The sequence below is a fragment of the Agelaius tricolor genome, unplaced genomic scaffold (assembly GCF_023055355.1).
Source record: "Agelaius tricolor isolate 1412-34295 unplaced genomic scaffold, bAgeTri1.0.p SCAF_9, whole genome shotgun sequence".
NCBI lineage: Eukaryota > Metazoa > Chordata > Aves > Passeriformes > Icteridae > Agelaius > Agelaius tricolor.
In genome coordinates, this window is record NW_027269269.1 from 44,719,406 (window position 1) to 44,737,460 (window position 18,055).

Genomic DNA, 18,055 nt, shown 5'->3' on the forward strand with positions numbered 1-18,055 from the left:
ATAAGCTTGTTTTCACCCCAACACGTCCATTCTCTCCCTCCTACTTCATTTGCTCCCCAAAACATTCATTTTGTCCCCTGTAAATTACCTAGATTTTACAACCATAAAAAAAAAAACTAATGACCACGGGGTGACGGGGTGGACCTTTTTTTTTGGGGGGGGGGGGGGGGGGTCGGACCGCCCCGTGCCCTGAGGGGGCGCGCGGGGGGCGCCTCAGTGCGCACGCGCCTCCCCCCATCGCCCGCCGGCGGCTGAGGGGGAGCGAGACGGTCCGGCCGCGCTGCGCATGCGCGGCGCCGCTCCGCGCCCTCGCCGGGAAAGCGGCTGAGGAGAAGTGAGGGGAGGGGGGAGCGCAGAGCCCGGGGCGCATGCGCGGAGCGGCGGCGGCGGCGCGGGCAGGGAGGGAGGAGAGAGGGAGGGGAAGGGGAGGGGGGAGGGTTTATCGCGCGGCCGATTTTTGGTTAAAATATTCAAAATGGCGGACGGAGGAGCAGCGAGTCAAGATGAGAGTTCGGCGGCGGCGGTGGCGGCGGCGGCAGGTAATCATTACTGCGTTTTACATATTCATATTCATACTCGCGCGCGCGGGGCGCACCCCCCCCTGCCCGCCCGCCCGTCCCCGCTTAGCATAATTTATTAGTACTCAGGATTATTATAATTAACGGCACAGGAGGGAGCGGGGGGGGGAAGGAGAAGGAGAAGCAGAGCAGCCTCCCCGCGCTGGGGAGACACACACACACACGCACACACCGTCCCTCCCGCACACGGAGCCCGCACGCCGGGGCACCGGCCATGGGGGCGATGGGCGGCGGCGGCGCGGCGAGGCGGAGGGGTCGGGGCGGGAGGGAGGGGGGACACACACGCCGGGAGGGAGGGGGGAGGCAGCCCCACACCCAAAAGCGTTCGGGGGTGGCTTGGCCGACACCCGGCCCGCACGCCCACAATAAACCCGCTTTACATATTCATGGAGTGGGGGGGGGGGGGCGGGGGGGGGGAAGGGAGGGATGCTGGAGGAGCGATCCCGGCGGGTCGCCCGAATGGGGCAGGGTCCCCCCGGCGGCGGGGCGGAGGGGGCCGGGGGTGCTGGCCCCTGGCTGGGGCCTGGGGAGGCAGATAGACTCGGTTTGCTTAACACTCCCCTCGTTGCCCCCCTTCCCCGCAGCACACCCCCCCCCGCCCTCCCCCCCCCCCCAAGCCGGGGTTTATTTCCCCAGAGCCTGGGCCTTGCAGCGTGGGGTGGCTGGGTGCGGGGAGGGGGGCAGGAGGAGAGCGTGGTTCGGCTTTTTCATTTAAAGCTCCCCCCCTCCCCTCGCAAGGGGCGGGTTCGGTGGGGGGTGGCTGCGGGGTGCACGGGCAGAGCCCCCCCGAGCCTTTCTCCGGCGGGAGAGGCACCCCCCGAGGGCCGGGATTGCCCCGCACCCCCGAGGGCCGGGTCCGCTCCCCCTGAGGGCCGGATCTGCCCCGGCGCTGTTTGCCCCGCTCCCCCTTTGCCCCAGGGCACGGCGGTGCCGGTCCCGTCCTTCTCCCCCGCGCTCTCCCTCTCTTCCCTCTCTCTCCTTCTCATTTGAATAATGTCTAATTCGGGGAGGTTTATATTATTGAAATGGCCGCCCGGCTTTCCCCGCCTCTCATGTTTAGTAATTCAGACCTTTAATAACAGCCACTCAGAGCCCAACGCCGTGTTTATATTTTACATTCGCCCCATGTGCTTTTGTGGTTCAATATGATTCTTCTTTCTCACTCTCTCGCTTTTTTTTTAAATTTTCTTGGCAAACCCACAGGGCCCCGAGATCAAACCCAGGCTGTGTGAGGAGAGGAGGGGGAGAGCCAGGCCCCGGCTCCTCTGGCAAGCGCCTAGGCCTCACTCTGCTGCTTGATTTATTTACTAATAACCAAAATGACCCCCCCATCTCCACTCCACCCCTGCCAGCAAAAACAAAACCCTCCTGGGGCTTGAGCAGCATCAGATCTGCTCATAGATTCTCAAACACTCATGTCTTTTAAATAAGGAGCTTATTTTTAATTTATAGCAACTCAAGACTGTAAAGCTGTTCCTTTCATATCTGCTTTTCAGAGGCTTGGGCATTTTTGGTCCCTTTGTCCTTGATTCTTTTCCTTAAAGGAGAGTTGCTTCTAATTTACGTTTCCTGGCACTGAGAGGGCTATAGAAGACACACTCAAAATCTAAACAGCTTTCCTCCTCCCTCTGAACACAAACAGAATTGAATACATTGAAGATAATCTTATTCACCTTCTTTTTGCTTAATGTGGATGAGGTCTAACAGTGCACTGTGTCAGATGCTTTTGTCACTGCTTGTATCTTTGACTGTTCTGGGTTGAGGCTTTTTTTTTTTTTTCCCTCTCTCTTTCATTTAGATTTTGCTTTCAAGACAGAAGATACCACTAGGCAGTGCAGGGTCTAGAAAGGAAGATAAGTTTTCTGTGATTGTGTCATAAGAACGCCAAGTGAAAATTGAAATTAATCCTCTTAAATTGTCTGGAGTAATTCAGTTTTAAACCAGATATTAGTCTACTTAGAAATAAAACAAATGGGCTACTTGATTAGGGGGCAGCAGTAATTTAAAATAGAAAATATTTATGCAGGGATGGGTTTCAAATAAAACTGTGTAGGTTTTCATTAGTGACCATTGTTTTCACCCTGTGGAGAAAAAGGACCGAACAGCAGGGTACTTCAGGGTAGCAGTGCCAGATTAGCATGTAAACATCTTTGAAACACTACTAGGAAGAGCGTTCACGTGCAAGTGCAGATGGCTTATTTCGTAGTTTGGTTCTAAATTTAATTTGTCACAAAATACTGCACTGCAGCTAATGAAAAGCATTTTGATTTAAAAAATAACGACTCTGATGTTTATCCTTTTTTCTTCAGCCTCGGCCAAGACAGGCCTTGAATGCAAGAGGAAAAAAAAAAAAAAAAGCTGTAGAAGCTGTAATGAGACTGTTCAGGTGACTGACTGTTTCACAGACCAACAGCACAAGGCTGGCTGGACAAAAAGCAGTAATATGATTTCATGCCTTAAATAGCATATGTTTTTGCACTCGCTTCACAAGATGTGGTCAAGCCGATGATGTCATTGGCCAGAGGACAAGGTGCAGTTAATTTGATTTATTGACCTGGGGTGAGGTGTAGCACTGAAACCTTCTCATAGGGAAACCATTTATCTGAGGACAATTTCCTTTATAGCAGCAATTTAACCACTGCTGAGACTGTAGATATTTTATCCAGCATGATAAAAATGTACATTGCATCTTGCAAGCAAAATTTCTTTGTCACTGGCATTTTAGTAATTTTTATAGAATGGAGTACTGGACAGTGGCCTTGTGCAGTCTTATGGCTGAGCTGGGGTTTGTAACGCTGAATTCAGGTATTTACATGCCGAAATGCAGATATATTTCTCTCAAACATGTATCTGTGTACCTGTGTTCAAGCTTAAAATTTTACTGGCGTGTGCTGGGGGTAGAAATGTGTCTTCACCAGTGAAGCCCACAGGTAACATGGTAGCAGAATGCACCTTTTTTCAAACCTTGGCATCACCTTCACTTGTCAGAAGGTGCCCTGACTGCTGTGTGGGTATTACTGCTTAGTCTTGAGTGTTTCTCTGACTCTCAGACTTCTCTGTTAGTTTGTCACAGGCAGATTTTAAGGTGTCAGATTTTAAGCTGCTCCTTGGACCATCTATGTGTGTGTTGGATCAGAGAATAAGAGAAACTTTTTTCTCTATTGTCTACCTGGCTGTTGTGAGAATGGAGGGTTGTGCTACTGTTACAATGCTTCCTCTTTTTTATCAGGCGTATATACTCTATTTTGGCTGTCTTTTCAGCTTTTAATTTATTAGAGACAGAAGGAAGTTTCCTCCTGTGAAATAGTTCCACCGCCTGATTACATCTACTCAGTTATTAAGGTGATGCTGCATTTTTTATCTTACCTTTTTTTTTCTTCTCGTTTTCAAAACTGACCAAGACTGAGCAGTCTGACAGCTGGTTGGCAAACAGGCCAAGCTATTCCAGTAGCCATGCTGCTGCATGGGAAGCAGAATCGGGAAGGTGTGTGTCAGGATGGTTTTAAAACAGGAGAAGCTAGAGCTTCCCTCTTGCTTCTCAGAAGGAAGGGGGGAAAATCTAAGCTTCCCACCCTGTTATTTAAATAGGGAAAAAAATCTCAGGTTTGCTGTCACTATCAATTTCTCCAAGATTAGCCTGCAGCCGTAATTCAAGCAGTGAATTACTGGCTCCCTGATGCTGGATGTGGATACCTTGTGAATGCTTGTCTTGGCGAGCAACGGTGGTGATGTCTGGAGGTGCCTCGTTTGACAGGATCGGTGAGGTTGCTTTCACCTTGCTCTGTCTGCTAAGCCCAAAGAAGCACCAGCATACTCTGTGTTGGGAGTCCCTTTTGTGTGAAGAGCTGCTGTTCCTACTTTGGCTTGATCATAATAATTTATTGCCCAGAAAAATGAGGTTTGGAATACCATTGTCACTGAAATAATAGTTGTCAGATTTCAAGCAGTAAATTCCACATTTAGAGTAGCACACTTTTGCTGTTTTCTTTGTATCTAGATGTGTGAGAATGCAAAGAGCTCTGGAGTAAATGTTTTTCCCATGCTGTTCAGGATGTTTTTGTTGGGTTGATTTGTCATCCAGTTTCTTGCTGTTAAATAGGGTGCAAGTCCCTCTTAGGCAGGCTTGTTTACTCTCCTGGTTCTCTGGCAAATTAGCAGTAGTTATGTGTAGCATCCACTGAGTTTTCATTTACTTTCCTTAAATTTTGACTCCTATGGAGTTTGAGATTTCAAAACAGGTTGCAGCATCATCTTCTATTCCTCTTAAACTCTTGTTGCCCTCAGGACAATAATCTTGATATTTCTACTTTATAGAGCTGACAATTAGGCAGCCTCTGCTCCTTGCACTTACAGCTTTATTATTTTTATCTTGAGAGAATCAGTGACAGTCCTGGCAAATGACTGTCTTTTTTGACATACGTATTTTGAGTCTTGGTGACAAAGCTGTTGTCAAAAGAAGGTGTTGAACAAAATTAAGTATGACTTGAGCGTCCCAAATGTGATGTGCTTGGCTGTGCTTAAGCTGCAATGTAAATGAAAGACTGTCTCGTGTTGCTGGATAGACTTACAGTGCTGGCTGTTCACTACTGCAGAGATTTGCTTCTGTGTTAACAAATCCCCCCCTTTTCCAAATGTGCTTCATTGTTATACAGAGCGAGTTAAGTGTGGGAATTGTTGGGCTAAGTGTAGGAGATAAATTTAAGGGAAGATACTGGTCTCAGGGTGTATTAAATAATTGCTGGCATTTCACATGAAATGGTTTTACAATGGAAATCTGAAGGAAAAAGAATCTGTAGATGTATTTTCCTTTCTGTGGCTCTTTACATTAAATTTCTTGAATTGTATGAATAGGCCCTCATGCTGCTTCATGTGCACTTATTTTTCTCTATAGAAAAGGAAATAATTACTTAAGTTCTCAGTATTATTCCTTTCCCTAGTTTCTTATTTCACAGCTATCTAGGAAATACCTACATTTGTTAACTGTATTATATATGTGAGCTTTATAGCGCATTAGAAAGTCTTTGCAAAAGGAGTTTTTTATGGACTGCTACTGACTAATTGAATTCATTTAGCGTTAATAACACAGTTGAGTGATGAAGTGTTGGTTTGGTGTAGAGGATTTGCTGGGTTCCAATCCTGAGTTTGTCACCAATTTTGCTTGCTTTGCTGTTCTGGGCTAAATCTGTGTAATGGGAATTATAGAGCACATTTTCACAGGGGTGTTGCTGGGAGAGAAATTAGCTAATGTTTCCTAGTGTCTCTGAGGGTAAGAGAGCTGTGATTCTTCTGCTTTTACATGCAATCATCCAGGCTGGTGCCCGGGTCGAACTTTGCCGGGGATGTTTGAGTGCTGGCACTGTTGGCACACTCCTGTCAGCGATGGAGGCCTCCCGTTGTACAGGCACAGATTACTGTCAGTTCTAACTATGGTGTGATGCAGATCTGCTCCAGGGTATGCGGTTCAGTGACAGCTTAAATCAGCCCCAGCCTGTCCTCATCTCCCTGTGTGTTCCTGCCTCCTTCCCTGCACTGGTGCAGATGCTTGCTGGATTCCTTTGCTGAGTTAGTTCAGGGAATTAAATTGGCAGAAAACAAGCCTTGCCAAAAATAATGAATAGGTTTTTTGATGGTTTAGCTCTTTGAACTGGCTTACAGTAAGATTAGACAAATAGCAGTACCAATCAAGGAAGGGAACAAGAAGCACATGTGTTGACCCAAGTCTTCTCATAATTCCATTCTCTCTGATGACTTTCCTATTGGCATAAGTGGGGACTCATGCTCTCAGCCATGTGATCCTGCCATTTACTTGGCACCTGTCCTAGGACTTAACTGAATTCCAGGATGCTCCGGGTTAACTTGCTAACCTGGTGGAAAACTAGCTCCAGATCATTTTACATCTTTGCTTTGTGAAATTGGCTCCAGAAAGACCTTTAAGAGCAAGCAGGGGGGTGGGAAGAACCATTGAGTGAAAGGGGAGGAAAGGAATAAAAGGAAGGGAAAGGAAGCTTCCTCCTTTCAAAAGCAGCAGTATTCTGGTTAGCTTCATTATATAGCTTTGCTTTTAGATTGCCATAAACCACTGTGAAACCACAGTTGATTGAGTTGATGAGCTGCACTTGATTTAAAATGGTACTGGCCAAAGGGAAGCAGTGGGAATGTACAGCTGTGGGCACTATGCTGGAGCTTCTCTTTTAGCAGTAGGCTGTGTATAGATCATGGAAGCCGGAGATGGAACTGCACCTGAGTAGAGTAGAATAGCAGCTTGGAAACCAATAGATGCTGAAAATTTGGTGTGGTTTGTACTGTCATAGGTGTGATTGCATTAATGGTAGCAAGGGCAGAAACTCCAATAAAAATAGTGGATGAGACCGTTAAGTAGTTCCCATTATTTTAGTGCTGCCTATAGTGAGACACATCTCTAGAAGGGACTGTGGCTTTAAAGGACATATTGACAAAAGTACTTGGGAAATTACAGACATCGTTACTTCTGCTAAATTTTGGACTGACATCCTTGTAAAGCAACCTTAAAAAAACCCCCACCAAACCCAAGCATAAGTGCTTCAGCCATTTAATATGATCGCTCTGAGGCAGATTTTTCTTTTCTATAAATTGTAATATTGTGACAAGAAACCTTTTGCTCATCGTTCCTTTTATTTTTTTCTTCCCAGAAATCTGATTTGGCTGTATAGAGATGAAGTAGCATATATAGCATGTTTGACACTGCATGACAGGGCATGAAGCTTTGGAAAAGGAAGATATGAACATCTGAGTTACTAAAATAGTAAATACAGTTGAAGACTTAAAAATAAGTGTAGAAAAACCTGTTGAATCAGGCTAGAGGTGTAGCTTGCTTCTTTTTCCTCCTCCTTTTCGTTGAGGGCTGCTAGGAAGTCACCATCTTTTTTGCAGTGAGCTCCTTCGCTGTTTGTTCTCTTTGTCCTTTCGATGATTCAGTTTTATTTGAAAAATACCACGTGACTTAGTAATTTGTGCCTGACCATACCAGTGTGAAGTTGTGGCTTTATACTACTTGGCTGCAGCAGAGGGAGAGGAGTGTACAGTGAATACAGGTAGAAATGATTCACGTTTGAATCACTCGTTTCTACATTATTAGTCAATACAGTCTACTGAATGGGAAATGAGAGTCAAGTTTCTTTCAGGAATTCTGTTGGCAAAGATTTGTTTCTAAGTATTCATAATTTTGTTTCTTACCTGCTGATCTTTAGTAGGTTATTGCTTTTGTTTGAATTTTCAAATGTAAGTTTAAATAGACACTTGAATTTTTCTAAGGCTGCAGAGAGACGGATATGCCAGTAAATGCTGCCTCCCCTCCCTACCAGCTCCCCTGGGAGCATTTCCCACCCCATCTTCCCGTGCATGTACACACACCTGCATGCACATATGCTTTGGAAAAAGTAACAGAAAGCTTGGTCTGGGGACAGCTTCTTCTAGCTCTGATTGAAGTAGTAGAAGACCTTACTGTTTCTGATTGTTGGTGTTTTCTGTTCCTCTGCACCTGTTAGTAGGTATTTCCGTTTGGGTACTTTTCAATCCATTTCAATTAAAATCAGCTGAGTTATTACAGGCTGTGATTTGAATTGCTTAAAGTAGCCCAGAACATTCAGGTTGAAACCTATGAGGGATGCTTTGTCATCACACCTGAGGGTACAGTTCATGTTACACTTAATCCAATTGAAGGGTGGGCTGCTGCCCAAAAGAAGAGGGAACATAAGCATGGTAAGTATTTGGCCATGACTCTGTGGACTGCTGCCCCTTTTGATAGAGACTGTAAAACTGTCCTGGCTTCTTGCAGAAATGTGTTGGGATTGTATGAGGAGATGGGAGGTAGGAGTGCAGAGGGAACAGTAGCTTTCCACTTGTAACATTTGTTTCAGAATGAAGGTATCTGTTGGTAGTGTTGGAAATATGTTGCCTTTTAAGGTATTATTGACTTTGCAATAATACTTTTCTGTTTTTAATGAATTTATGTTGATCTGAACTACACAATTTAAATTGTTTTATTTCCAGTATCCCAAGTGAAGCATGCAACTTAAAAGTAATTTCCCTTAAATGGATTTTATATTAAGAACATCTTTACCTGCTGTTCTATTTCAGTCCCATTACAGATATTTTAGACAGCTTATGGCAGCAAAGGTAGCTAAACTTGGGAGTTAAGAAGTATCTTTTGGAACAATGGAGAGCTTCTGCATATTTAGTCTGAGATTTAGTAGCTTGTGACTTCAAATCAGTCACACATCCCAGCTTGAATCTCTTCATCACTAACCTTAATTCTGCTCCTGGTTTCCTGCCAGGATGGCTTTGCTTTGGTTGAGATGGATGTGCCAAGGTAAGGAAGAGAAGACATCAGCTGCCAGGCTGCACTGCTGCCCTAGACAAACATGGTCAAGTATCCATGATTGTAAGACAGGCTTCTAGTAAAAGTTCTCATGTGAGAACACATCAGGTGGAAGAATGTAGACTAGAAACCTGATTGTTTTCCTGATTGGTTTTACTCAGTTTTACAGAAAGTGAGTCTCCTAAAGTTGCAGAAATTTTTCATGTATCTGTTCACCCTTTTTCTTTTTCAGTTTGTGCAAGGAGGTACGAAAAAGGGCTAAGCATGTTCTTTGCCTCAGTCACGTGCTGGGCTGCAACTTGGCGTTTGGGAATGTAATCAAAGGAGCTATCCCTGTGCTTGTCCTGTTTTTGTAGTCTTTCATAATTGCCTGTTGTTGGAGGAGAGTCAGGTAGATAGATCTCTGTTCAGAGCCAGGATGTGATTTTAGTTCTCTTCCAAACAAAAAGAAAATACCTTCCCCATTCATTTCCCAGTGCATCCTAAGTTTTGTACCTGACTCTTTCCTAAATTGTTCAGGAGCACTGTAAAGGAGTTTAAGCAAGATGATGTTCCTTGTCTGCTCTGCACATTTTCAGCTCTGGGGAACAAGTGTGAGGTTGTTCCAAGGGCTTTCCTAATAATTTTGGATTCCCTACCAGGGAGTTGGAGAACTGGCAGCTCCTTTTGCTCTCAGAGTTTGTGCATATAAGAGGGTGTGTGTTAAAAATTCAGTGCCTCTGTTACTACTTCATGTAAGAAAGAGATCCACAACTGAGCAGATTCTCAACTCCTTAAGACAATTTGAGTGTCTTGATTATGAGAATTACCCTACAGACAGGGACTGCAGAAATCTGTAGATTTGGAGTTATTTTTATTTCCAAACTATTCCTTTACTCATTACACTGGGACATAGTGACATTGTAAAGAATATCTCCTCTCAGTTCTAACAAATGGAAATGCTGTGTTTTATCATGTTGTGATTTTGGTTTGGAACCCAGTTGCAACATGGGTGCATCTTGTATAGTTCAGTTCAGTGGTGCATAAGGGACTGGTTCTAAATTTACTAAGGTGTGAATAAAGGCCAGTGCTTCAAAACTTGCTTTAGCCATGCCTGGTTAGAAAAAGAAAAATTAAATCATTCTCAGCACAGTTAAAATTGAAAATGGATCCAGGCACAGGTTGTTACCCATTTTAGTGGTATTTAGAGTAAACATAGCTATTTCTAAACTACCAGCTAAATTTAGGGTATATAGCATTGTATTTAAGTGCTTTTACACTCAAGTTTCCTGTAATTGTGGATGATGGACTCCCAACAGTGGAAAGAATTTGCTATATGGAAGTTTGAATAAAGGAGCTGTAGTAGTTGTTTGGCATCTTAAATCCCCTAGCCTTTCTCAACTGGATTTGCTGGGGAAGAGAGGAGGGACAGGTGGCGGTTCTTTGTGTTATGCTGTCTCTAGTTAAGTTTCCAAGTGGTTTGGGCTTCTCTACAGATCCTAGCAGAACACTTATAGTTGTTTAGTTATTCTGTTATAATAGTGATACATTGATAATAGTGACACAAGAAAAAATACCAAGTGCAGAGGTGGGCCAGCACCTACATCTTTGCATTCCCCTATCTAGTATTAATATAAAAGTTAGACTTAACAGAAGGACTGTTGGGGAAGACCTAATTTAACAAGTTCATTTCAAAGTCATACAAAAAGCTTTGTAAAGTCTTGAGATAATCCATAATTTTCTGTGTGCACTCAGAGAAGACACGTTAGTTGCTTAAGGGATCAATTAATGTGTCAATCTTTCAAACAGCAAAATCAGCTGCAGACACGGTGGGTTTTTTATTACTTATTAGGCAGTGATTTCATATTGTGTAAGAGCTGGAAATGCAGTGTGTACTAAGGAGGAAGGGAATGTCATTGCCACTTGTCCTGTGTTTATATCACAGATAGGTTTGTGAATTGTATAATACGGACACTTCAGTTTATACTCAGTTGCAGAGAAGAGGATTCTGCATTTGTGATGTACCTTGCTTGAGGTTTTATCAACTTCCTTAGTTTTCTGCATTTGTGGCAGTTGTTTTAACTGAATTTGTTGTATTAAGATGGTTGGAATCACAGTTGTGTTCACCAAAGGCATCATCTGTTCCCAAGACTTTTAAAAACCCATGAACGACTGTTCATTTCCTCGCATTTCTGTGGGAGGGAGCACATTGGCACACTCCATGATTTCTTTAGAATGTGTTGTCAACTAATCATTTACCAAGCACACTTCATATTGTGGAACATGAGTTAAACTTGGGATTGTTGTGGTGTCATCATTCAAGCAGTAGTCATCATTCTTGGTTGTGTGAAGTATTATTAAGAGAACACTGAGGACAGAGGCATATGGGATACAGCTGTCTACTAATCCTCAGTATCTGAAACTCCTGATTTTATTGTTTGTATTCTCTTTGTCCAGTGCTCATTTGTTGAGACAGTCGTTAGAAAGAGGCTGGAGAGAGCAGGTTACTGCAGTAATTCTGGCCCTTCTTTTTGGTGTCATCAGTGTGCTTGATCCCAGTAGAGAAAGTGTCCTACAAAGGTACCAAGCCAATGTGGAAATGTGCTGTTAATTGGTAACTAGGGCAGTTTTGTTTTCTTAGAAGCTGAGAAAACCCCATCAGTGTGTACTGAAACTGTTTAGACACACTGTCTAATTGCATGTAGTTATGTATAAGTATTCTTTGGTCTAGCAATAATTTATAGATTGCTCTTTGAGAACCATTGAGGTAGCAAATAAGTATACTTTACTATATAGCATGGTCTATTTGTTAAAATTTGTTTTGAAACAGTTTCTTTGGGACTAATCAACATAAGGTTGAACTGTGAAACACTATCTGCTATTACTGACCTGCAGCTCTTGACTTTTGTATTCAGCAGGTTAATTTGAAGAAGTTAATTTTCAGATGTGCTTTCCTTCATGTGCCTTTTTAATACTGATTTATTCCCATGTTGCAACATCAAATGGGGCACTTGCTCATTTTATATGTAAGTGCTACTCAAAAACATAATTGTGACCTGATAAATTGGCAACCGCTTCTTTTTAGTTTTTGGAGCTTTTATATTTGTGAATGAGGAGGAGCTGGAAATAGCAGATCTGCCTCATGTGAAATAGGACTGTTCAGAGGAAAAGGGTTGAGGTTGTTTATTTACAAGGAAGCTGTTGTTGGAGCCCTGCAGATTTGAAGCTCTGTGTTTAGTCAGTGCGTGAAAAACCACGACTGGGGTTTGAAGGTGCTGCTGGTGCACTCCTTAAACAAAGGGAACCATGGGCTCCAGAGGTGGAATATGTTCTTTATCAGTTAGTTCTGCTGCTGTGTGACAGTTCCAGTTTGGCTGTCTCTGGCTTGTTGAAATAAGAAATGGAAAATGTTGTTTACTGGAGGATTTTTGATTCTTTTTTCCCTCTGTTTCATGTATAAACTGAGTTTTGTTGTATATGACTGCAGTCATATGCATAGGAGAGGAAAACACGAGAACTACTACTGTTCTGGAAAAATTGAGGAATACTGGAAGAAAACCACAGTTTTTTCAATTAGACTCTTTTTATCATGTTTATCAGACCTCTTCATATGTGCCATTGTGTTAAAAAAGTCTCACACCAGGTGAACAAAACAAGAGGTATAGAAAAAGCAGTCCGCTCACAGTAATATCTTATTTCCTGTGTTGTTGACTGGATTTTTGTTCAAATAAGAACGTTTATTTTTGTGGCAGCACGGGTACTCCTTGATTCTGCAGTGAAGGCAGTATTCTGTGCTTGATACTAGCTAGTTGCCATGGCAACAATTATGATGTCATGAATTCAGTACAGTGACTTCACTGCAGTGTATTTTATCTCTATTCTCAGTTTTCTTCAGATCTTTCTAGCAAACCAAAAAGCACCTACATGTCATAGTGTGACTTGTTTATAATGTGATTCAGCCCGAAAAGTTTGCTGATAGGCAGGAAGAGGAGAATACATTTTTTAATCACTCAAATGTGGCTTTCATCTGAGAGAAATGTATTTTTAAAACTGAAAACATGAGAGTAGCAGTGTCCTGTTATGTCTCTTCTATCAGAATTGCTTGTTCAATTCTGGCTTGCCTTTCTTATTCCTGTATTCTATACAAAAAGGTGAAATGTTTTCTTAGTCTCTTTTTCACAGGTTTGTTGACCAGCAAATTGTAGCTGGAAACTTCATCCCCATCAGCTTTTGGAAATGGTCAGCTGCTTTCAGCCTTCTGAGCACTTCCATTTATCACCAGGTTGTGTACCTCCATTTCACAGGTAGCAGAGCTAGCTGTTGAGTGCATACTCTGTCCTCTGTTGCTTTCTGATAGTCAAAGAGAAGTATTTAGCATTTTTTCCTATTTCTGAAAATGATACAATTTCCAAATTTAGCCCCAGAAAAGATGCCAGTAAAAATACTGAGTTTGACTAGCCTGCATTTCTTTTGTTGACTTAACTGTGTGTCTGTTTAGAGCTGGCTTATTGGCTTAACTCAAAGGTTGCTTGAGACTTCTGGGCCATCTGACTTTGCATTATCAGTGAATAATGCAGTGTGTTAAAGTGGTATGCCAGGTATTTTTTGTATGGGCTTTTTCCCCCCCCTTGGTATGTAAAAAGTTCTTCACCTTTGGCTTAGTTTGACAAAGATAGTTTCTTCATGTGGGTGAGGCCTCACTATGTTATAGTGTCCTGGAAAGCCTGGAGAAAATGTGGGATGTGCTGATTTCTTCCCATGGCTTCTTGCTGTAGGGCTAATTTGCATTAAATTGTATTGAGCATAAAGCTGTTAAGCCAAGGTTAGAATTAAATGGCCTTTTCACATTTTTCTTCCTCTGAAGAAAGAAGATTTGAAAAGCACCCAGTAGGATACTTCCAGTGGGAGGGTGACATGGACAGTGTATAAGGGAGATGAAAAACATAATGAGAAAAACAAAGTTGCGGTTGTTTTTCCGCAGAAGAGAAACAGTACCCTGTGTAGCCTGTCATTTGTGATAAACATATCACTGGAGTTGAGTTGTGACATGCTGCAACTGCAGTTAAGAATATGTGATTGGGATGTTTTTGTTAACGAGCTACTGACAGAGCAAACTACAAAGTAGTGTCACAGGTACTGTTGTTCTCATCACCTCAGGGCAGAGGCCTTGTACTTGAAGATTTCCTGGTTTTTGTTGCTAACAGATATGCTTAGTAGCTTTTCTTTAATCAGCATAAATGTGCTGGTGATGGGGTAACTTGTGTTAAATTATTCTAAATGCTTTTTCAAAATTATTGTCTTGTTATAATGTCTGTGCACACGGAGGGGTTTATTTACTTAAAGGATGCACCATGATTTGATTTGTTAAAGTTTTTTGTCTTTAGACTCCTTAGTCTAACCCTTTGTCATTAAGGTATTGGAGTTTTTTTCACTTGTTTCTTTCTGTAATTTCTTTTCTAAACATGCATGTTTTCAAGATGTGATTGGACATGGAACTAGAGAATCTTATCTAGGCTATCCTTCTCACAAAAGGTTGGACCAGGTGATTTCTTGGCGTTCCTTCCAAGCTGGGCTAGTCTAGGATTCTAGGATTGATCTGATGGAAGGAAGAGCATCTTTCTTTATGGCAAACTGACATAACCATGTGTGAAAAAATTGCTAACTCAAAACTGACTTTTTAGTCATGAGATGGAGATGAGATCATTCAGTTCTCAGCAGCATTTGCATGAATGAATGTTGCATTTAGAAATAGTATTATGGCAGTTAATACCAGACTGAGTATATATGGAATTTAAAGCTCTGGACTGTTGGCAATGGCAGTTTCTCTGAAGGGAAGTGTAAGGGCAAGGGAATTGTAAAAGTTTTTGGAGTACTTAGGAAAAGTGATCGCATCAACAGTGCTTCAGTATGTGAAAATGAAAGGAAACTTGGAATGAAAAAAGCAAAACCAGGTTTACTGCGTGAATCCCTTGTTCTGTTTTGTGAATGGATGGGCACATGGCCTGTCTATTCTAGATGGAGCCCACTGCATTTCCTCAAACTCAACATTTGAGAGACTGGGATGATGATGATGTGATGGGGAATGACAACAAGAAGACACCCACCCCACCATTTTCTTTTAGAATTATTAAATATAACAACGTAAACTTACAGTGCTCTCTTTTATTCCACTCCAAATGCTTTTATAAAAACCAGTTATATTCTTGCCCACTGGAATTCAGAAATTAAATAAGCAAATTGGAATTGCCTCAGTTAGTGCTCTGCTTCTACTTAAACATACAACATAAACCCAGTGTAGAGCATTGGCTCCAATTTCACATGACAGGCTTTTACATGCTCTGTTTATACAGGGATGCTGAAACCGACCTTTTCAGTTATTTCCAATACTGCCGGTGCATGGAAAAATGGTAATATTTGTCAAAGTATGGGAAAGTATTTGTCTTGCATTTCAGGATACAGTGACAGATAGTGGCTTGAATCTGTGTTTATAATCAGTCTCTAATGTTTTTAGTTTGGCACTTTTGTGGTTGCAGCTTTGAAGACCTTTTCTCCAGGTCAGCAAGGAGGAAACCTTTCCTCAGTTTCAAGAGGATTTCAGTGAAAAGCCTTAAAATGCTTGGATGGATCTTCTTCATAGTCCATAGCCAAATTCGGTTCAGAGCTGGAGTGTGAAAGCTTAATCAGCTGAAGAAGGTGGAGACTTGAAGGGCTGCTTGCTGCTGTAAATAAGTTAGGAGGCTGGAAGTGCCAGAAAGGTGTTTCAGTGGCAGTACCTGGTGAAAAGCAGAACTTCTAAACTTTGTCCTGCTTGGGGGTCCCTTGTGACCTATTCACCTGTCCATGGGTTCATCTGTCATCTTTCTGGATATCAGGTGACCTATCCCACCCATTCTTTGCTGCTTGCAGTCTCCTGGGGAAGGCTGTAAACAGCATCCCAGGTAGATGTGCCCTGTCTTCTAACAAAAACACTATTCTTTTATCGAGTTCATAAATTGCTACATCTCTTACAAAGACTTACATAGAAAATTCTATGTATCACCTTCAAAGCAGGTTTGAAATTTATTGTTTTGAAAGCAGTTGGGATAATCTTCATCAGTACAGAGGGGCTGGTCTTAGCAAGCATTTGTTAAAATCATTATAGGTGAGCTTTGAATTAAAACTTGGAGTTAATTGGGAGCGATGTGAAAACCTCCATGAGAAATTTGTAAATGGAGATGGGTGCTTCTCCTCAGAGCCAGGTCTGTGACTGGGAGTGCAGTGGGATGGGGTGACATGGTTATCTTGGCCTCAGCAGGCTGCCTGGTTCCCTTTTGCTGCAGCTCTGATTCAGATTACCCAGCAGTCCCCGTGCTTTGCTATGATCAAACGATACAGCCCTCACGGAAAAATGTGCTACTCAAAGCTCTGTGTGGCTCCTGTAGCCAACTTGATCTATACAATGGGAAATAGGAAAGCCTTCTTTATCTGATTAAACAGCCGACTTTGGCATGAAATCTCCTTTTTAAAATCAACTTGCTGGAAGTGCTATGACAATAAAAATGCCTTTTTTTTTCCTCTTGTTGTGAAAGCAAAAAAATTGACTGACGCTTCCTCGTTTCATGTATTACTGCCAGAGCGTTCTCTGACATTCTTTGAGTTTAATCATCAGATGTGATACCCTGGTTGTACTTAAGCACAAAACTTTTCAGTGCTCTGTTAACTGCCAGTATCTGTGCTACATGAGGGTTTCTTCATGGTGACCTCAACTATTGTTTCTTCTTGCTTGCTATATTGGTGTTAGATGGATCAATAACAAAATGAATTATGTCTCAACGGTAATCATTAAATTAGAGACATCAACTCAAATATAAATGGTGTCAGGACGAACACGTTTGAGTCCTGAATTTCTCTTTAAAACAAATGTAAATTTTGAGAAATAACTTAACACAAAAATAACATTTTAAATGTAAAATATATACATGGTTAACCAGAAAAAGTTTCATAACGTTGACTGTTGTTTTAAGAAAAAAAGGGGCAATTTAATTGTGTATCTTGTTTTTTTAGGGAGCTGCATGAATGTGTGTATGTAATTTGAACCTACTGAGTCTTGCCTACTGAAGCTCCCTCTGCAGTCGGTGTAGCTGATGATTCAGATGGTGAAGTTGGTTAGAGGAAAGATTTGGGGGAAAGGGAGAGGAAACACAAAGGCAGAGAAATAAGCCTTTAGAAATGGTTTGGAGGAAGATATAAGAAGCAGAGAACAGCTCTGTAGGAAAAGAATACTCTGCGTATTCTTTATAAATAATGCATCATGTGGGTGAGCTTCATGTCTGCGTCTGTGGTATGGCAAATAGAGATACTTGCCTGGTTATAAATGCCAAGTGTTGTTGGAGTAAATGAGAGAAAAGTCACGAACTGTGAAGGAGAAGTCTTAGGATCAGTGAACTTTTCCTTTTGTCATTCAGTTATCTATTAGTACCTGTAATTAAAAAAGAGCAGTTGGAGTAAGAGCAATGTTCAAGTTATGCAACCTCAAGATTTTAGGCAGAGATTGGCATTTCATCTGACTCCCCGGATTTGTGGGTTTTGCATTGGCTTCTGCTTCTCAGATAGCATTAATTCAGTAGGAAAAAAAATATTTGTTTTCAATAAACATAGTCTTTCATATAGTGTTTGTGAGCATTAAAATTACTTCTAGGCACAAGTAATTATAGGATGAGGGTAATAAACAAAGTTGATGATAAACAAGGTAGGTATCTAGTCAGGCTGGAGAAGTTTCAATGAGATAAAAGCAGTTGTCCACAGCTCTTACAGAGGAGAGGGCAGCATTCTTTGGGCTCTGAGGGGATCACAAGGTTCCACGTAGGATTTCTAGGGATGATTTCAGTTTTGAGAGCACGTAGAGCATTATATGTGGGACATACCTCTTACCAAGCTAAAGGAATTTATCATCATGTTTTACTTAACACACATACATTATAATAGTTTTGTTCTTGACCCAGAATTAAATTAAAATCTAGAGACTATACAACTCAACTGGTTGTGCTCTCTTGGTGGGTTTGTATTTTAATTTGGGCAGTGTCTCCAATGGGGAGAAAACATACAGACTTCTTAGGAAAAGAACATGGATGTTTGATATTTCCTGTTGCAGAACCTTTGCTTG

The 18,055-nt window shown here is 42.1% G+C and overlaps 1 protein-coding gene across 1 annotated transcript in view; it reads left to right on the top strand.

Annotated features, from left to right (window-relative positions):
• Positions 1-449: 449 nt before the first annotated feature.
• POU2F1 (POU class 2 homeobox 1) overlaps positions 450-18,055 on the top strand; it is a 101,551-nt gene continuing 83,945 nt past the window's right edge. Inside the window, exon 1 of the mRNA XM_071433762.1 lies at positions 450-539. Coding sequence (XP_071289863.1) covers positions 476-539 — 64 coding nt within the window. The 5' untranslated portion in view covers positions 450-475. The remainder of the gene's footprint in view (positions 540-18,055) is intronic.